The 18,361-nt window shown below is 53.8% G+C and overlaps 2 protein-coding genes across 4 annotated transcripts; both read right to left on the bottom strand.

Annotated features, from left to right (window-relative positions):
- Positions 1–825: 825 nt before the first annotated feature.
- Positions 826–12,422, bottom strand: LOC105494534 (ficolin 3). 3 transcript variants are annotated; one of them, XM_011763037.2, is made up of 9 exons: positions 12,299–12,422; positions 6,650–6,788; positions 6,278–6,373; positions 5,887–5,931; positions 5,554–5,586; positions 5,199–5,326; positions 2,567–2,696; positions 2,320–2,454; positions 826–1,193 (listed from the first exon to the last, which is right to left on the bottom strand). In XM_011763037.2, the coding sequence occupies exons 2-9, from the start codon at positions 6,738–6,740 to the stop codon at positions 952–954; spliced, it is 900 nt and encodes a 299-aa protein (XP_011761339.1). In that variant the 5' UTR covers positions 6,741–6,788; positions 12,299–12,422; the 3' UTR covers positions 826–951. The 3 variants fall into 3 exon arrangements, with proteins under 3 accessions (XP_011761339.1, XP_011761341.1, XP_011761340.1); XM_011763039.2 differs by lacking the exons at positions 6,650–6,788; positions 12,299–12,422 and having other exon boundaries at positions 5,887–5,975; positions 6,278–6,361; XM_011763038.1 differs by lacking the exons at positions 6,650–6,788; positions 12,299–12,422 and having other exon boundaries at positions 5,887–5,938; positions 6,278–6,361.
- Positions 12,042–15,579, bottom strand: LOC105494532 (CD164 molecule like 2). Its single transcript, XM_011763036.3, has 5 exons — positions 15,395–15,579; positions 14,739–14,906; positions 14,567–14,638; positions 14,018–14,062; positions 12,042–12,443 (listed from the first exon to the last, which is right to left on the bottom strand). The coding sequence occupies exons 1-5, from the start codon at positions 15,480–15,482 to the stop codon at positions 12,295–12,297; spliced, it is 522 nt and encodes a 173-aa protein (XP_011761338.1). The 5' UTR covers positions 15,483–15,579; the 3' UTR covers positions 12,042–12,294.
- Between the last annotated feature and the right edge of the window lie 2,782 nt (positions 15,580–18,361).

The raw sequence follows: 18,361 nt of genomic DNA, 5'->3' as shown, positions 1-18,361 counted from the left end.
CGTGGCTTTGGGCAAATAAACTGCTTAAATGCTACTCAATGGCTTTTTCATTGCCCTGTTGCCTTGTGGAAGAAAAATGTACCTTCCTTGGTTTGACCTTGGATTCGAACTAGCACCCAATGGGACAGGCAGGAAGTGGCAGAGTTTGAGAACTTGGCCTGCAACAGAGGCTGGAGTGGAAAACGGACAACTTACAAGGGACAAGCATGAGCAACTGACAGGCTGAGAAAGCTGTGCAATTCCCAGCCGGGGTGGTGGCTCACACCTGGAATCCCACTTTGGGAGGCCAAGACGGGTGGATCACGAGGTCAGGAGTTCGAGATCAGCCTGGCCAACATGGTGAAACCCCGTCTCTACTAAAAATACAAAAAAAAGGAGCAGGGCATGGTGGCATGTGCCTGTAATCCCAGCTACGTGGGAGGCTGAAGCAAGAGAATGGCTTAAACCCAGGAGCCAGAGGTTGAGGTGAGTGGAGATCGTGCCATTGCACTCCAACCTATGCAGGGCGACAGACCGAGACTCCATCTCAAAAAAAAAAAAAAAAAAAAAGAAGGCTGTGCAATTGTGCAATTCCTGCCACAAAGCCATCCACTTGCAGGACACAGAGGGCCTCAGGAAATTGTCAATGGATGCTTGAATCTCCTCCACTCCTTCCACCATATGCCCCTCTGGCCTTGTCTTGCACACCTCCAGAGAGAGAAGCCTCACTACTTTAGAGGCTGTCCTTTCCGTCTTCCTGACTGGAAGGAAATTCTTCCCTGAAAGGAGCTGAAACTTGTGTCCCTGCTCTGCCCTCTAGGGTTTTTCCCAGTAACTGAAAGAGTCTTGAAAGGGCTAAAATGATTTTATTTTTAAATGTGGACAGGCAAGCAGAGGTGGTTGGCAAAGGCAAGGTGGCTGAGGATCTGGAAGCTGCACCGGAGAGATAAGGACAATGGCTGCCAGAGGGACCTATCGAAGCATCATCCGAACCCTGCGGTAGGGGTGGCCCACACCACGGCCTGAGGCCCAGTCAATGCCATATTTGTGAGCGGCAGCCTCAGACATTGCGTAGCGACCATTGAGATTTGATCGGTAACAGGATCCATACCACCAGGCGCCGTGGACAATCACAGCACAGTTGCTCCCGCTTGAATCGTGGTCAGCGTCATAGGTGGTGAAGGGCCTCCCACTGTGGAAGCTCAGGGAATCCCCTGGCAGGGAGGGGATGGAAAGCACCTTGGTGCCCAGCACCATGCCTGGCACCTTTGGAGATATAATCCCATGGGAGTCTCAAAGCAGCTACGAGTTGAATTTTATCAGTCCCCACAAGCAACACCAAGGGGCCAGGTTGTTTGCGCAGGGTCACTCAGCTAGTTGAAGCAGCAGCAGGACTTGAACTCGGGACTGTCTGGCTCCAAAACTCCCAGCTTTTCCTCCCGTCTTACCCCCTCCAGAATCCCCAGCCTCTCTCTAGCTCCTTTGTCTTCTCTCAGCTCCCATCCAGTCTGAGCAACTCTGCTAGGAAAAGCTGGGAGGAACCTCTTAGGTGCCTGGTCAGGAAAGGTGGTTCCCTGAGGCACTCCCTCGTAACCACTTCCCTCTTTTAAATCTCTCCCCAACAGTCACTGTTTCTCTAAAAGAAGACTTCCCTGGTTCCTCTTCCAAAGCAGAGAGTGCTAACATTCAACAGAGCCTCAGGCGGTACCCAAAACCTCCTCCTTGCCTCCCTGCCTTTTTTTTTTTCTTTTTCTTTTTTTTGAGATGGAGTCTCATTCTGTTGCCCAGGCTGGAGTGCAGTGGTACTTTCTGGGCTCGCTGCAACCTCCGCCTCCCAGGTTTAAGTAATTCTCATGCCTCAGCCTCCTGAGTAGCTGGGATTATAAGCACCTGCCACCACACCCGGCTAATTTTTTTTTTTTTTTGTATTTTTAGTAGAGACAGGGTTTCACCATATTGGCCAGGTTGAGTTTGAACTCCTGACCTCGAGTGATCTGCCAGTCTCGGCCTCCCAGAGTGCTAGGGTTACAGGCATGAGCCACCACGCCCAGCCTCCCTGCCCATTTTATAGAGGAGGAAACTGAGGCTCAGTGGAGGGGTAGGACTTGCCCAAGGTCACATAGGTGCTACGTGGCAGAGATGGATTCAAACTCAGGTCTGTTTGCCTCCAGAGCCCAAATTCTTCATTGTTGCACCATCCTGTTTCATGATTGCCATTTCTCAGATGCAGAAACTAAGGCCCACAGAGGAGACAGGATTGCCCTGGGTCATTCATGGGGGCAGTGGCAGCATTGGGAAAGGATCCGGCCTCCTTCCTGTGCTGCCCTTAGGCTCACTCACCTGCAGTGCCCTCTGAGAACTTGCCCAGCACCAGCTGGTAGTGGTCTACCTCACCGAGGAGGCGGAAGGTCGCATAGTGGGCAAAAGTACGGTTGCCATTAAAGTCTTCCAGCTCTACCCGCAGCTCCCAGGTACCTGGGAGGAAGAGGAGGCAAGGATGGAGGAACCCTCAGATCTTGGGAGTGGGGCAGGGATTCAGGATGGCAGACAGTAACCCCCAAACTCCAGGTCCCTGCTGGGAACTCACCCTGGAGAGTAAGCTGGTGCAAATTCTCATTTCCCAGCCAGAATTCAGACTCCTGGTTCCCAAAACCTGCTTTGTAGGAGGACCAAGGGCGGAAGAAATCCACAGAACCATCCTGGCGCCTCTGAAACACCTAGCCCGGGGCGGGGGTGGGGAGGTACAGCAGCTATTACTCCAGGCTGGGCACCAGCTGCTGAGGATGCAGGAACTGTGAGGGGTGGGTGGATACCTCTCTCTCTTTGGATTGGGGCCTGTTGATAAAATGGGGATCCTTCAAGTCAGTTTTGAATATTTCTATGAACTCTACATTCCTTTATTAGCTTTCACTGACACTCAATTTCATGTCACAGGCTTGCAAGCCCTGGGAAGATTGAATTGACAGAAACACTGTCCCCACCCTCAGGAGATGGCCAGCGCTGCTGGGAGTCAGTCAAAATAACCCAATTTCATTTACTGTAAGAACCAATATATTTGGCCAGGCGCGGTGGCTCATACCTGTAATCCCAGCACTTTGGGAGGCCCAGGCGGGCAGATCACTTGAGGTCAGGAGTTTGAAATCAGCCTGGCCAACATGGTGAAATCCCATCTCTATTAAAAATACAAAAACAATTTAGCTGGGTGTGGTGGCATACGCCTGTAAGCCCAGCTACTTGGGAGGCTAAGGCAGGAGAACTGCTTGAACCTGGGAGGTGGAGGTTGCAGTGAGCCAAGATCACACCACTGCACTCCAGCCTGGGTGGCAGAGCAAGACTCCATCTCAAAAAAAAGAAGAAAAAAAGAACCAAGATATTTAAATTAGAAAGGCCACCCCCACAGCCCAAGTTGGACCCCTGGCCTTACCCTGATGTCTTCCACCTCCCCCTCCAAGACAAGCAGGCCCCAGGCCCTATAGAGTTTTCAACCTAAGTACCTCTATTTCCATTGCTCCACTGTCTTTTTTTTTTTTTTTTTTTAGCTAGAGTCTTGCTCTGTCACCACGCTGGAGTGCAGTGGCATGATCTCGGCTCACTGCAACCTCCATCTCCCTGGTTCAAGCAATTCTCTTGCCTTAGCTTCCTGTGTAGCTGGGATTACAGGTACCTGCCACCGCGCCCAGCTAATTTTTTGTATTTTTAGTAGAGACGGGGTTTCACCATGTTGCCCAGGCTGGTCTTGAACTCCTGAGCTCAGGCAATCCGCCCACCTCGGCCTCCCAAAGTGCTGGGATTACAGGCGTGAGCCACTGCGTCAGGCCTGCTCCACTGTCTTTACTGCCTGGCTCCCTGCTGTCTTCCTAAACCACGTCCCTGCCTCCACTGGTCCCCCAGTGTAGTGCATCTTTCATAGTGTAGCCCAAATCATCTTTTTAAAACAGAAGTTCTACTTGGCCCCTCCCCTGCTTAAAACTCTCTTGGGGCTACCCATTGCCCTGCACACTTCTTCTTTTTTTTTTTTTGAGACGGAGTCTCGCTCTGCCGCCCAGGCTGGAGTACAGTGGCCGGATCTCAGCTCACTGCAAGCTCTGCCTCCTCGGTTTACACCATTCTCCTGCCTCAGTAGCTGGGACTACAGGCGCCTGCCACCTCGCCTGGCTAGTTTTTTTGAGGGTTTTTTTGTATTTTTTTAGCAGAGACGGGGTTTCACCGTGTTAGCCAGGATGGTCTCAATCTCCTGACCTCATGATCCACCTGTCTCGGCCTCCCAAAGTGCTGGGATTACAGGCTTGAGCCACCGCGCCCGGCCTTTTTTTTTTTTTTTTTTTTTTTAAAGACAGAGTCTTACTCCATTGCCCAGGCTAGAGTACAGTGACTCAATCTTGGCTCACTGCAACCACCAGCTCCTGGGTTCAAGCAGTTCTCCCACCTCAGCCTCCTGAATAACTGGAATTACAGGTGCCCACCACCATGCCCGGCTAATTTTTATATTTTTAGTAAAGACGGGGTTTCACCATGTTGGCCAGGCTGATCTCGAACTCTTGACCTTAGGTGATCCACCCACCTCTGCCTCCCAGGGTGCTGGGATTACAGGTGTGAGCCACCGCGTCCAGCCAGCCACTGCGCCTGGGTGCCCTGCACACTTAAGTTGATCATTTAGTGCCTTCCATGAACTGGCCATTACAAAGGTCCTCAATCCACGCTCCTTCAGTGCTGGCAGACTTTAGCCGACACCCACGCCTGCTCTCAGCTCAGTCACGCGCTCCCTGCAAACCTTCTTGTACTCTGCCGCCTCCCTGAGTTTATCTTTACTTCTAGCTGGAATGCCCCTCCACACCCTTTTTTTTTTTTTTTTTTTTTTTTTTTTTTTTTTGAGACAGAGTTTCACTCTTGTCGCCCAGGCTGGAGTGCAATGGCAAAATCTCGGCTCACTGGCTCACTGTAACCTCCGCCTCCTAGGTTCAAGCGATTCTCCTGCCTCAGCCTCCTGAGTTGCTGGGGTTACAGGCACCTGCTACTGCACCCAACTCAAGGTCCTTTCAAATGGCACCTCCTCTGTGAAGCCCTCATACTTCTTCAGGTCCCATTGGGGGTTCACTAAACATTTGTCAGTGAATTCCTCTAGGAAATGCCTTACTCTGGTGGGCTCTGGCTCCCCTAGGGGCCAAGGAGGAGAAGTAACCACTGGGCCTGGCCTGTTAGCCCATTTCTCAGACACTCACCAGCCAGCCACCCTCCTCCGTGTCCATGTCACAAAAGACTGGGAGGGCCCTGCCCTCAGGTAGGCACAGATGGTACCAGCCACTCAAGGTGGCGCCCTGGCTCAACAGCTCCCGGCAGTTTCTGGGGCCTGGGAAAGGAAAGATGGACTCGGGAGGTGGTGCCCAGGTTATTCCCTCACCCCCACCCCCAGGCAGTGGAACAAGTATGGGGCCCCAGGGATCCTCTTGGCTCCTTCAGGTCGCTGAAGTGGGGTTCTAAGGAGGCTGTGGGGAGGGGCTTGGCCACACTTGGGGGTCTGCCAACACCTAACACCATGTGATCCCAAGTTCCCACCTCCTGCAAGGGCTGCCTCACCTTCCTGGCACCGAAGCAGGTTCGCTGGATCTCCTGCTCCAGAGGAAGGATGAGTGTTGGCTCTGATGTCTCAGCACCCCAGCACTGAGCCACCAGCGGAGCTGGTACCCAGGCTCTTTTCCAAATCCTTCCCACTCCTCCCAGCCTTCCATACCCTGTGGGAGGGCCATCATAGGGTACCCGGGCCCTTCTCCTAATCCTTCCCACTCCTCCCAGCCATCCATTCCCCCGCGAGAGAGCCGTCATAGGCGCAGCAGTCAAGCAGAGATCCTACCCTAGAGTCCAGAGACAGGGGCAAAGAAAGCAGGGAGGTCTCCAGCCCCACTTACTCACCTGGCTCACCCTTGGGGCCCATCTTGCCTGGTGGTCCAGGTTGCCCTGAAATCTCAAAGGCAGAGATGCCCTGAGTCCCACCCCATGCCCTGGACCAAAAAGAAACAAGAGACTTGGAGCCAGAGGTTCAAATCCCAGTTTCACCCTTCACTCACTTTGTGATTGTGGGCAAATATCTTATCCTCTCTGAACCTCCCTTTCCTCCTCAGCAGAATGGGGATGAAACCACCTAGCTGGCAGAGTTGGTCTTAGGATGCCAGGTGCCCAGCCTGGAGCTGGCACAGAGTAGGTTCCTTGCTTCTTTGTCATGGCCCCTCAGCACAGACAAAAATTGCTGCATTCCTGCCTTCCCTGTTCCCAAGATCCCAGCCCACTCCCCAGCCTCTCTCACCTTGAGGACCTGGGGCCCCCTTCTCCCCAGGACTTCCTGGAGCTCCGGGACAACTGGGCAGGAGGACAACTTTGCTGGCTTCCAGTTCCCTGGGTCCTACAGGGAGACACAGGCAGGGTGGACACAGGGTAGACTGTCTCTTCCAGACCCCTCTTCAGTTCTCTTCCTGTCTCCCAGATTCCCTCTGTCAGGATGCTTGTCTCCTGAGCTGGCAAGGTTTTGCATGCTTTGCATGCATTTGCATATATTTACATGCAGAGCCCAGATTATGAAACTCCCATCCTGCTCCTTGAGGTTGATGAGCCTTGGTGGAGGGACACCCAGTGAGGGAATGAGGAGTGGGTTGGTGAGGAGGGCACCCTAGGTACCTACCTGGGCAGCTGGGGTGTTCCTGGGTCTTCAGGCAGGCAGGTCCCCCAAGCAGGAGGAGCCACAGGGAAGGCAGGATCCACCGTAGACCCATCTTGCTGGGGCCACCAGGGGAAGGATGCCAGATTATAAGGCGGCCAGGCTGGTGGGAGGACATGAAGTAAGACTTCCTTCCATTGTCCCCCAGGGACACCCCACCCAGACTGGAGCCAGCAGGGAGTAGGAGTATTTCCTTCCTCAACCCCAGAGAGAAAGGGCATTATCCCTGCCCTATCCAACCAGGATGGAGTCCAACATCTTCTTTTCTTTTTTTTTTTTTTTTTTGAGACGGAGTTTCACTCCTGTTGCCCAGGCTGGAGGGCAATGGTGTAATCTCAGGTCACTGCAACCAATGCAACCTCTGCCTTCTGGGTTCAAGTGATTCTCCTGCCTCAGCCTCCTGAGTAGCTGGGATTATGGGCGCCCATCACCATGCCCAGGTAATGTTTTGCATTTTTTTTTTTTAAGCATAGATGGAGTTTCACCATGTTGGCCAGGCTGGTCTCGAACTCCTGACCTTAGGTGATCCACCCACCTCGGCCTCCCAAAGTGCTAGGATTACAGGCGTGAGCCACCGCACGCTGAAGGAGTCCAACTTCTGATCCTGGCTTCCAGGGCTCCCCAGCCATCTCTCTAGACCTCTACATTCACAGTCATCTCTACCTATGAAGGCCCATCTGTCCATGAAGGTCTAGCTCTACAGCCATCACCACTGGGAATCCTTCCTCAATCCTTGTCAATGCTATGAATAGTGACAACTGCTACCATTTACTGGGCATCTACTGCATTCCAGTGTCATACTGATGTCACCTCCGATCCTTACACGGACTTGCTATTAATCCTTATTATTGCATTATGGGCCTGGTACAAAATGGGTGCTCAATAAAAAATAGTTAAATGAATAAGGAAAGAGAAACTGAGGCCCATGGATGGGACGTGACTTCTGTTCTCTTGGCCACTTATATGCTGAGAGCCACAGAGTTTTACCCAAGCTCCATGACCCCCAGTGAAAAGCACCATTAATAAAGTGATTCTGGCTGGCTGTGGTGGCTCATGTCTGTAATCCCAGGACTTTGGGAGTCCAAAGCAGGCAGATCACCTGAGGTCAGGGGTTCGAGACCAGCCTGATTAACATGGTAAAATCCCATCTCTACTAAAAATAAAAAAATCAGCCGGGCTTGGTGGCATGCACCTGTAATCCCAGCTACTCGGGAGACTGAGGCAAGAGAATCACTTGAAACCAAAAGGCAGAGGTTGCAGTGAGCCGAGATTGCACCACTGCATACCAGCCTAGGCAAAAGAGCAAAAACTCCATCTCAAAAAAGAAGAAAAAAAAGAAAGTGACTCCATGCTCAACCTTGAGTCCCGTGAGGCTTGGGAAACAGCTGCTAATGTAGGCCAATCGAGCAGGAAGCCCTTGTAGGAAGGCCGGGAGGCCGGGAGGCCGGGATGACGCAGCAGCCAGGGTCCAGATGTGAAGGATGAGGCCTGAGCTGGAGAGGGACCTCAGGTGATAAGGGGGGAGAGGAACGGCTCATTCATTCACTCATTCAGCAAACCCTCCCTCAAGGCCTCCTCTGCACCTTCCCAGTGCTTGTGGGGAGGGCTGAGGTACAAGAGGTGTCAGGGGAAGTGGAGGCTGTGTTTGCGTGATAGGATGTGCCAGCGAGACGGATGCCCTGAGATTGCAATTCCAGTTCTAGGAATCTGTCTTCCCCAGACTGTCCCACGAGTGTGGCAAGATCTGCAGATAAGCCTGTTTACCACAGTGCTGTTTGTAAGCATCAACGTGGAAATGACCCAACCAGCCACTGATAGGATTCACATGAATTAGGACCATTCAGACAACTCATAGGGTAAATCTGATCTAAAAATGAGAGGGGCGAAAATGCAAGACAGTATGCACAGTGTTGTGTTATCCCCCTTTGTATTTTTAAAATGCTAGAGGTGTGTGTGTGTGTGTGTGTATAGTAAATTCAGAGAAAAAGTTCTGACACAGACCTTGTGAACTGTGGTTATTTCTGGAGAGTAGGACCAGGGAAGAGGCGGTTCTCATTTTTTTTTCTTTTTCGGAGACAGGCTCTCACTCTCTCACCTAGGCTAGAGTGCGGTGGTGCCATCATAACTCACTGCAGCCCTGAGCTCCTGGACTCAAGCAGTCCTCCCACCTCATTCTCCCAGGTAGCTGGGACTCCAGGCAGAGCCACCACACTGGGCTAAATTTTTATTTTTATTTTATTTATTTATTTTGAGACAGAGTCTTGCTGTGTTGCCCAGTCTGGAGTGCAGTGACTCGATCTCGGCTCACTGCAACCTCCGCCTCCTGGATTCAAGCGATTCTCCTGCCTCAGTCTCCCAAACAGCTGGGATTACAGGTGCATGCCACCATGCCCAGCTAGTTTTTGTATTTTTAGTAGAGATGGGGTTTCACTATGTTGGTCTGGCTGGTCTCAAACTCCTGACCTCAAGTGATCCACCTGCCTTGGCCTCCCAAAGTGCTGGGATTACAGGTGTGAGCCACTGTGCCCGGCCTACATTTTTATTTTTTGTAGAGATGGGTTCTCACTATATTGCCCAGTCTAGTCTCAAACTCCTGGCTTCAAAGTCATCCCACCTCAGTCTCCCAAAGTGCTGGAATTACAGGTGTGAACCACTGTACCTCCTGGCCAGTTTTTTTTTTTTTTTTTTTTTTTAATATATATATAGGGTCTCACTCTGTCACCCAGGCTGGAGTGCAGTGGCATGATCTTGGCTCACTGCAGCCTGGACCTCTCAGGCCCAAGTGATCCTCCCACCTCAGCTTCCTGAGTACTTGGGACCACAGGTGTGCACCACCACACCCAGCTAATTTTTGTATTTTTAGTAGAGATAAGGTTTCGCCATGCTGCCCAGGCTGGTCTCCAACTCCTGAGCTCAAGCAATCCTGCTGCCTGGGCCTCCCAAAGTGCTATGATTACAAGCATGAGCCACCACACCCAGCCCAGTTCTCACTCTTCATATAAACTTCTGTATAGTCCTTTTTCAAACCCTCACAGGCATTTACTACTTTTGCAAGAAAAAGAAAGCATCCAATAAAGGAGGAGGGTGAAGAAGAAAACTCGTGCTGGGGGAGAAACAAGGGCAGGGTGACCCAGGCAGGAGGAGCTGCTTATGCAGAAGGCTGGAGAAGAGAGAAGGCAAAGCAGATGGGATGTTATCATATCCCATAGAGGGGAAGCAGCAGGGGCTCTAGGAGGCCAGCGGGGAGTGCACAAAGGGGAGGCTGATTTCCAGAGGCTGGGAGCTTTGGCGGAAGTGAGGGTTCGAGGGAGGGGTGAGGAGGTGGACTGTGGTTGGCAGGGGGAGGTGGAGGTTGCAGTGAGCCAAGATCTTGCCACTCTAGCCTGGGCGACACAGTGAGGCTCTGTCGCAAAATAAATAAATAAATAAATAAATAAAAGAAAAAATAAAATAAAATAAAAAGTTATAAGATTCGCAGCTACATGCCTGGCTCCTGACAAGTACCCATCCGTGGGAGATGTTACCATCAGGGAAGACTTCGGTGTCTGGGGACAGAAGGCAGGGCTTCCCAGGAGGGCCTGAGAGAGGAAGGCCAGAAATGGCTACTCGGAGTCCCTGGGCACTTCCACCTTGGCACTGGGACAGAGACCTAATTTTTGGAGGCCGAGCAAGCCTGGAGATGCGTCTGGAATGCTGTTCTGCTCACTCTGGAGTCAGAAAAGCCTGAATTCATTTTATTCTTTATTTTTATTTTCCTTTTCTTTTTTATTGATGGGGTCTCAACTATGTTGCCCAGGCTGGTCTCCTGGACTCAAGCGATCCGCCCGCCTCAGCCTCCCAAAGTGCTGGGATTCTAGTCATGAACTACGATGCCCAGCCCAGAAGAGCCTGAACTGAAACCCCAGCCCTGTCCTGTCCGGCTGTATGACTTGAGCATGTGTACTTACCTGAGTCTCTCATCTGTAAAAGGGCAGGGGGTGGGGGTTAAGCAGGTGTCAAAGATGAACTTTTTTTTTTTTTTTTTGAGACAGAGTTTCACTCTTGTTGCCCGAACTGGAGTGCAATGGCACAATCTTGGCTCAACGCAACCTCCGCCTCCCAGGTTCAAGCGATTATCTTGTCTCAGCCACCCAAGTAGCTGGGATTACAGGTGTGCACTACCACGCCTGGCTAATTTTGTATTTTTAGTAGAGATGGGGTTTCACCATGTTGGTTAGGCTGGTCTTGACCTCCTGACCTCAGGTGATTCACCCGCCTCGGCCTCCCAAAGTGCTGGGATTACAGGCGTGAGTCACTGCGCCCAGCCAGGTGAAAATATTTTAAAAGGTAACAGCGGCCGGGCGCGGTGGCTCAAGCCTGTAATCCCAGCACTTTGGGAGGCCGAGACGGGCGGATCACGAAGTCAGGAGTTCGAGACCATCCTGGCTAACACGGTGAAACCCCGTCTCTACTAAAAAATACAAAAAACTAGCCAGGCGAGGTGGCGGACGCCTGTAGTCCCGGCTACTCGGGAGGCTGAGGCAGGAGAATGGCGTAAAAACCCGGGAGGCAGAGCTTGCAGTGAGCTGAGATCCGGCCACTGCACTCCAGCCTGGGCGACACAGCGAGACTCCGTCTCAAAAAAAAAAAAAAAAAAAAAGGTAACAGCAAGAGTCCTAGGTGGAATTCCCGTTAAGAAGAGGACAATGGCCGTACCCTCACCCCATCCAATCCACACACAGCCCAAGACACAGGACATGAAGCGCAGTGCAGAGTTCCTTTATTTGGGGGCAGTGCCCAGGCCAGTTGGTGGAAAGAGGCAGGCACACAACCCAGTGCCAGGCTGGGGGGCCCAGCAGGGGTGATGGAGGAGACGAGGCGGTTGAGGGATGCTCTCAGCTGCAAGTTCCAGGGCCAAGACAGGAGGAGATGTCAGGCATCAGACACTAAGCCTGCTTGGTGCCCACAGGAGCCAAAAACTGGTGGCCAGAGTTTTACCCACCCCCGCCCCCCACTTGCCCACAAGGGGGCCAAGAGGCCAGCCTCTGCATCCTCCTTTCCACTCAGAATGGAGTGCAGGCCCAAGGGGGTCAGATTCTGCAGAGGCCAAAGAGGACACTCAGGGAGGTGACCCTGCCTCAGCCAGCCAAGGACCCCCTGCCTCGAGAGGAGGCAGCAGAGGAAGAGCAAACACTTTAACACAGGCTGCGGCGAGCCGCCCCACAGCACACACAGCACGCAGAGGGCCTCAGGCACAGCTCCCCTTCTCAGAGCAAAACCCAGCTAGACACACGGCCCAGCTCCTGCCCACAGCCACACAAATGCAGGCCACAGGCTTGCCTGGGCTGGCACCTACTGGTTCTCTTCCCTGCTGGCAGCATGAAGGGAAAAGACACGGGAGGGCTCAGCTGGGCTCCTAGACCAGCCCAGGCTGAGTCCTGGTTCCAGCCAACACCTGACAAAGAAAGCCCCGCAACTGGAGGAGACAAAGGGGGTGCGGCTCACGTGGGGCATGCTGTCCCTGTCCTGAGGGCTTGCCCATGGAGAAGACAGCACCCTGGGTACTGAAGGGGAACGGTGGGGCAGGAACCAGGAGGTGAGCTGGGACTCAGGTACTGCTGGCCAGGTACTCACAGCGTCTGGTAGGTGCTGTCCTTGGCCTTGAGGAAGCGCAGCACAAAGAAAGCCACCGCCTGTAGGCTCAACACCAGCACGACACCTCCGATAAAGCTGGCCCCGTCAAATCCAGGGCTGTGGGCCTCAGGGACTGGGGGGCTTCCTGCAGGGGGGAGGCAGGGCAGGGGTCATAGCAGTCACTGTGAACCAGGATCCCAGTCCCACCCCCACAACTGGCACAAGTAACCTGGAGGCCCCGGTCCTCAATATGGGGTCCTTGAACCCCGGGCTCAGAAATTTAGTCCAGATCCTGCAGGCAGTTGGGAAGCGCCTGGTGGGAGGAACAGTGGCAGGGGAGGGTGGGGTGCTGTCCAGCCCTGGCTTTGCTCCTGGCTTGCTCTGTGGCTTTTATGCCACCCACATTCTCTCTGGGCCTCATGATCACATGGTCCAATAGGTGTCTTGGACCAGTGACTGGGCTCCCACCCTCCCTGGGCCTCACTAGCCCAATAGGGTGAAGACAGAGCCAGAACTCAGACCCCCTGCTCAGAATTCCTTTCAGTCTTGGACCTCAGGGTTCAGAGCCAAGATGCAGATGATATAGTCCCTTTTTAGGACCCCTAAGCCCTAAGACCCCAGTGTCACCCAACGTCAGAGCCCTCAGAGCAGGGGGAGAAGTGGAAGGCCCAGCTGTCACCCTGCTAAGTGGGTAAGCGAGAACTGGACAGCGTGTGTTGGGGGGAACAGGGCTGAGGGACAGGCTTGGCCAAAGTCACCTCACAAGACACAGTCAGACTCACACAGGGTCCCCTGACCATTTCCTCTGCCCCTTAGAAGGTAGAGCCTTAGGGCCATGGTTGCCAGGCTATGCCTGGGTGGCTCCCAGCTGTGCCACGGTACCTGTCCACTCCTAGCAGGGATTCAATTTCAGGCCCTGGGCTGGGTGCCCAGAACAGGGCAGGGCTGGTGGATGGAAAAGCATTCTGGGACAGTGGAAAGGGGCCCAGCCTGAGCTGGGTCCACCTCCCAGAAGGTATAAGGGGTGGAAGGAGTCTGACAATATGAAGGGCAAACAATGGTCCCAGCTCCCGCTCAGGGAGCCCCAGAGAAGGAAGCTGGGGCATGAGGAGCAGAAGAGGGGAGAAATGAGCTGCACGAGGCCGATCTGGGGCTCCAGCTGAGGGAGCTGAGCCATCAATAATTCAGCTTCTGAGATCAGTTTCTGGCTTTAATTAACCAAGGGCCTCTTCAGCCATCCCTGCCAAGTCTGGTGACCTCCAGCCCCTGAGAGGGAATGGGAAGCAAGGGGTGGTGTTCTCGCCTCTGCTCTGCCAGGAATCCACCTTGTGACCCTCTCTGGGCCTGGAGGATACAGTAGGCAGGCCCTGAGGATGTCTCCTGAGCAACTCGAGCTGCACACCCTCACCTCCAAGGACAAGTCCCGAGGGGTCACCTTGAGTTCCCAGAACTGGCAATGGGGAGGAGGGATGGGAACTGTCATTTCTTGATTGCCTTCAGTGAATCAGACACTGAAGTGGGCACCATACAGCTTCTCATAAAACCTGCACAGCAACTCTATGAGGAAGGCATCATCCAGCCCATTTCACAGATGCGGAGACAGGCTCCGAGGGAGAAGGTGCAGGGCTGAGGTCACAGAGCATGTCAGTGCCTGAGCCCAGAGCTGTCTTCCCCTGCACCTATGCTCCTCCCACTGCCCCGTACCCAGGGAGTACCCACCTGTTGTGACTGTCTTCGGTTCATAGGTGGGGTGGTGATGAGCAGCTGAGGAGACAGGGGATCCATAGCAAAGCAGCCTCCTCACCCTGACTCCCATCAAGACCCCAGCCCCCACTCACCGCTAAACTTCCGATTCAGATGCAGCCCTGTCCCTGCTCTAGACATTCAACATACTTGCAAGCCCCAGTCACACTGTTCCCTCCACCAGATGTGCTCTCTCTCCATCTCTACCTTCCAGGCTCATTACTGATGCCACTTCCTCCAGGAAGCACCCCCTCTCATTCCCTCTGAACTTCCAAAGTCCTTGCTATGCCTTAAACTAGAAGAAGAGATAAGGCTCCCATCCCCTCCATACACCTGTACTAATTTTCAGATGAGGAAACAGGCAGAGAGAGGAGGGGACTTCTCAGTGAGCTAAAGGCAGAACTGATACCGGGCCCAGGTATTGATGAGCACAGTCCACCCCTGAGAGAGGCTGTTTCCTCCTGGGGGGCAGGCTATGGCTGGGGAGACCCATGCAACTTGGCGTAGGCGCAAGAATCCCCTTACCTGGACATGCCTCTGAGCGGTTGTAGATGGAACAACCTTCCTTGACCACCTCAGCTTGAGCCACACAGTGTCCTGGAGGAAGAAGGTGCAGGGGGGAGATTTAGGGAGAGGGGCCAGGTCCTTGGGGTTCAGAGCTGGGGGTACTCAACCTAGGGAGGGCTCAGCTCCCTACCTGGCTCCTCTGGCTGGCACTGCTCCCACACGCAGCCGGAGAGATTGCGCGCTCTGTCTCCCTCCACGCAGTGCTCACAGACCTCCAGCTGTTTGCAGGCCCCTTGGACAGCCGGCCAGATGTTCAGGCGGATCAGGGCTCCGCGCCCAAAGCCTCGAGCTCCTTTACCTGGTAGTGCGGTAGAGTGGGAAGGGAGAACTCCTCGAAGCCAAGCTGTGGCATCCGCCCACCCTCCCACCCAACACTCCGGCGGCCCTCGCCCCTCTGCACACATCTGGGCTCTCACATACACTCGCCCCCGGATCCCCAAGCCCCAGTGCACACCTGTAGCTTCCACAGAACAGATCTACACACACCTAGAGCCTCCCCACATTCACCCAGAGCCCCTCCCTTTGCATACATCTGGGGTTCCCAGATTCAGTTGGAGCCACCTCCCCCAGACCACCTGAAGCTCCCTAGGCCCCCACACTTGGGGCCTATATTTACACACAGGGCTCCACACAGAGCTGGAGCCCCCTCTTCCACCCCTGGAGGCCTGCACTCGTCCAGAAAGGCCCCTCCTCTCAAGCCCAGGCTGCTCCTGGGGAGGCGGCTGGCTGAGGTGCAAGCTCCACCCGCCCCCGTCAGGCCCCTAACCAGACCCTGCCGCGAGTTACCAGCCACAGCCAGCTGGGCACACAGTAGGAGGCAGCAACAGCCGCCACAGAGCGCAGTCCGCAAGGCGCGGGGTCCCGACGCCTCCATGGGCTCCGGGACGGGGGCCGTGGGCGGCGGACAGCGGCCGTGCGCGTCCCTCCCAGACTGGGCTCAGCTGAGCGTGTGCGGAGCGAGACCTGGGCAACCGGGGCGTGGCCAGGTGGGGACGAGGCCAGTGGGAGCGGCAGGTGGGGCAGGGCTCGTCGGTCGGGGCGGAGCCAGGTGAAGGCGGGGCCAATTAGGGGCGTGGCTAGTGCTCGCGGCCAGGTGAGTTCGGGGGTCTGGGGCGGGGCTTGGACTAAAGCAGGCGGGGTCCAGGACTGGTGGCTGGCATGGTTACTGTGTGCCTCCAAGGGCAACCTCTTGAAAATTCTAGTAAGTAGAGACTACTTTGATCCCTGATTCACAGGTGAGGAAACTGAGGCTCAAACAAGATGAGTGACTCGTTCGAGGTCACAGAGAGAGGCAGTGGCAAAAATCTGGATTCGAAACAAGGTCACTTCCTGTCTTTAGGGCTGGGTGCAGGCCCCGCTTTCTCGGGTACACCCTCCACCCAGGCCCCATGACCGCTGGGCCAGGCCCCAGCTGGCCCCTGCCCTCTGGTTGCCCAAGCTTAGCTCCGTTGCTCCCTCTCTGTTCACTGCACCCCTCCACCCGCCTCCCTTCTGCCCCTCATCCGCTGTGTCTGCCTCCGGCCTACCACATCCTCTGGCCAGGTCAGGGGTGACGCCATTACTAGGCCAACTGGGCCTCTCCGCAGCCTTCCCCACGGCTACCACTCCTGCCCTGGCACCAGCCTCGTTTGGCTCTCCTCAGGCTCCTTAGGGGGCACTTCCTCTCCCTCCTCTTCCTTCTCCCCTCCTCTCCCCTCCTTCCCCCATCTGCTTCTCCTAACCATCTCTTAATCGATGGTGGCCCAGGTTAGTCCCAAGCCCTGTTCCACACTCTCCTGGGGTCATCCTGGACATTCCACTGCCATCAGTCCCCATCTAAAAGCCAACAGCTGAGGCAGGAGGATCGCTTGAGCCCAGGGATTTGAGGCTGTAGTGAGCTGTGATCATGGCATTGCACTCCAGCCTGCGCGACAGAGCGAAACCCTGTCTTGAATGAATGAATGAATGCATGCATGCCAACAGGTCATGTATGCCAATAAATATATACACCCACTATGCACCCATTAAAAAAATTTTTTTTAAAGCCAACAGGTCTCTTAATCATCTCCAGGCCGGTTCTGACTTCACAGTTGCCACACCTGTAACTGACAATGTATAGCTAGCAATTATTGACCCCTTACTAGCAGAATGTACATTTTGAGAGCTTTTATATGCAATTTCATCTCATGTCCACATCTCATGTCCTTGGCATCCCAAAGTTCTGGGATTACAGGTGTGAGCCACCATGCCTGGCCCCACTTAACAACTTTTCAATAATGGCTTGACCTCCACAACCCTTTGATTTCTGGCTCTAGAAGTCTCTCTATCCTGGCCTGGGTGCTTCCCATCACCTTCCTACCCTCTAAGAAGATAGAACAGTGCCTTCCCCCTATATCTCTCTTCCTTTATCCTAGCCGTTCTCTCTCTTAGAGGGTCCACCTCAACCCTGGACTTCATTTGCCTGGAAAACTAATTCTTCAAGACACTACTACAAGACCACTTCCTGCAGGAAGCCTTCTGTGACTGCCACAGAATGAGGCTGAGCTGCTGCAGCACTTAGCTAGAGATCTAAATCCATCTGCTTTTCCACTTCAGAGCCCTCCCCATCTCTTGCCTGAATGACTGCAGTGGCCTCCTAGTGGAGGCCTGCTCCCCATTCCAGTCTGTTCTGCACTCAGCAGTCAGAGTGACCCTTTGAAAACGTGTCAGGTCAGATCACAACACTTCCTTCCCACCAATGACATCTGTCTCACTGATCTGGGATTACAGGCGCCCGCCACCATGCCTGGCTAATTTTTTGTATTTTTAGTAGAGACACGGTTTCATCATATTGGCCAGGCTGGTCTCGAACTCCTGACCTCAGGTGATCCACCCGCCTTGGCCTCCCAAAATGCACGAATTAAAGGCATGAGCCACTGTGCCCAGCCAGTTGTTTATTAAGTAACCTTACTGTACCATGTTGTGACCCTCTGTGTACATGTTTGTCTGTCCCACCGGCCTGTGAGCCCCCAAGAGCTCACTTCTGTCTCACACGATCTTGCCTCTGCCCACCTCGCCTCTCCTCCCTCTCCCCTTTGCTGATTTAGCTGCAGACACACTAGCCTCCTCTCTGTGGTCCTCACACCCATCAGTGCTTTCTCTTCTTGGGGACTTTACACTTGTCATGTCCTCTCCTTAAGACTCCTGTTCTCTCTTCACGTGACTTGCTCCATGACCTCTCTTCCTAAGAGAGGCCACCTGGTGATTCTACATCCCAACAGCTGCTCTTTTCTTCAGAGCATGTATCTAATGTATAATTAATTACTCATTTGTTTCCTAGGCTGTAAGCTTCATGAAGGTAGGAACCACGTTGATCTTCCCTCCTCAGTGAACTCCTTGCACACAGTAAGGGCTGAATAGATGTTGGAGTTTTTGTTTGTTTGTTTGTTTGTTGAGACAGAGTTTTGCTCTTGCTGCCCAAACTGGAGTGCAGTGGCAATCTCGGCTCACCGCAACCTCCGCCTTCCGGTTACAAGCAATTCTCCTGCCTCAGCCTCCCGAGTAGCTGGAATTACAGGTGCCTGCCACCATGCCTGGCTAATGTTTTGCATATTTAGTAGACAGGGTTTCATCACATTGGCCAGACTGCTCTTGAAAGCCTGACCTCAGGTGATCCACCCACCTCAGCCTCCCAAAGTGCAGGAATTACGGGCTTGAGCCACCGTGCCCAGCCAGATGTTTATTAAGTAACCTTACTATGCCATGTTGTGACCATCTGTGTACATGTTTGTCCCA

This window comes from Macaca nemestrina, chromosome 1, assembly GCF_043159975.1.
Source record: "Macaca nemestrina isolate mMacNem1 chromosome 1, mMacNem.hap1, whole genome shotgun sequence".
In the NCBI taxonomy this organism is placed as follows: domain Eukaryota; kingdom Metazoa; phylum Chordata; class Mammalia; order Primates; family Cercopithecidae; genus Macaca; species Macaca nemestrina.
This window is presented reverse-complemented; position numbering and strand designations above follow the sequence as displayed.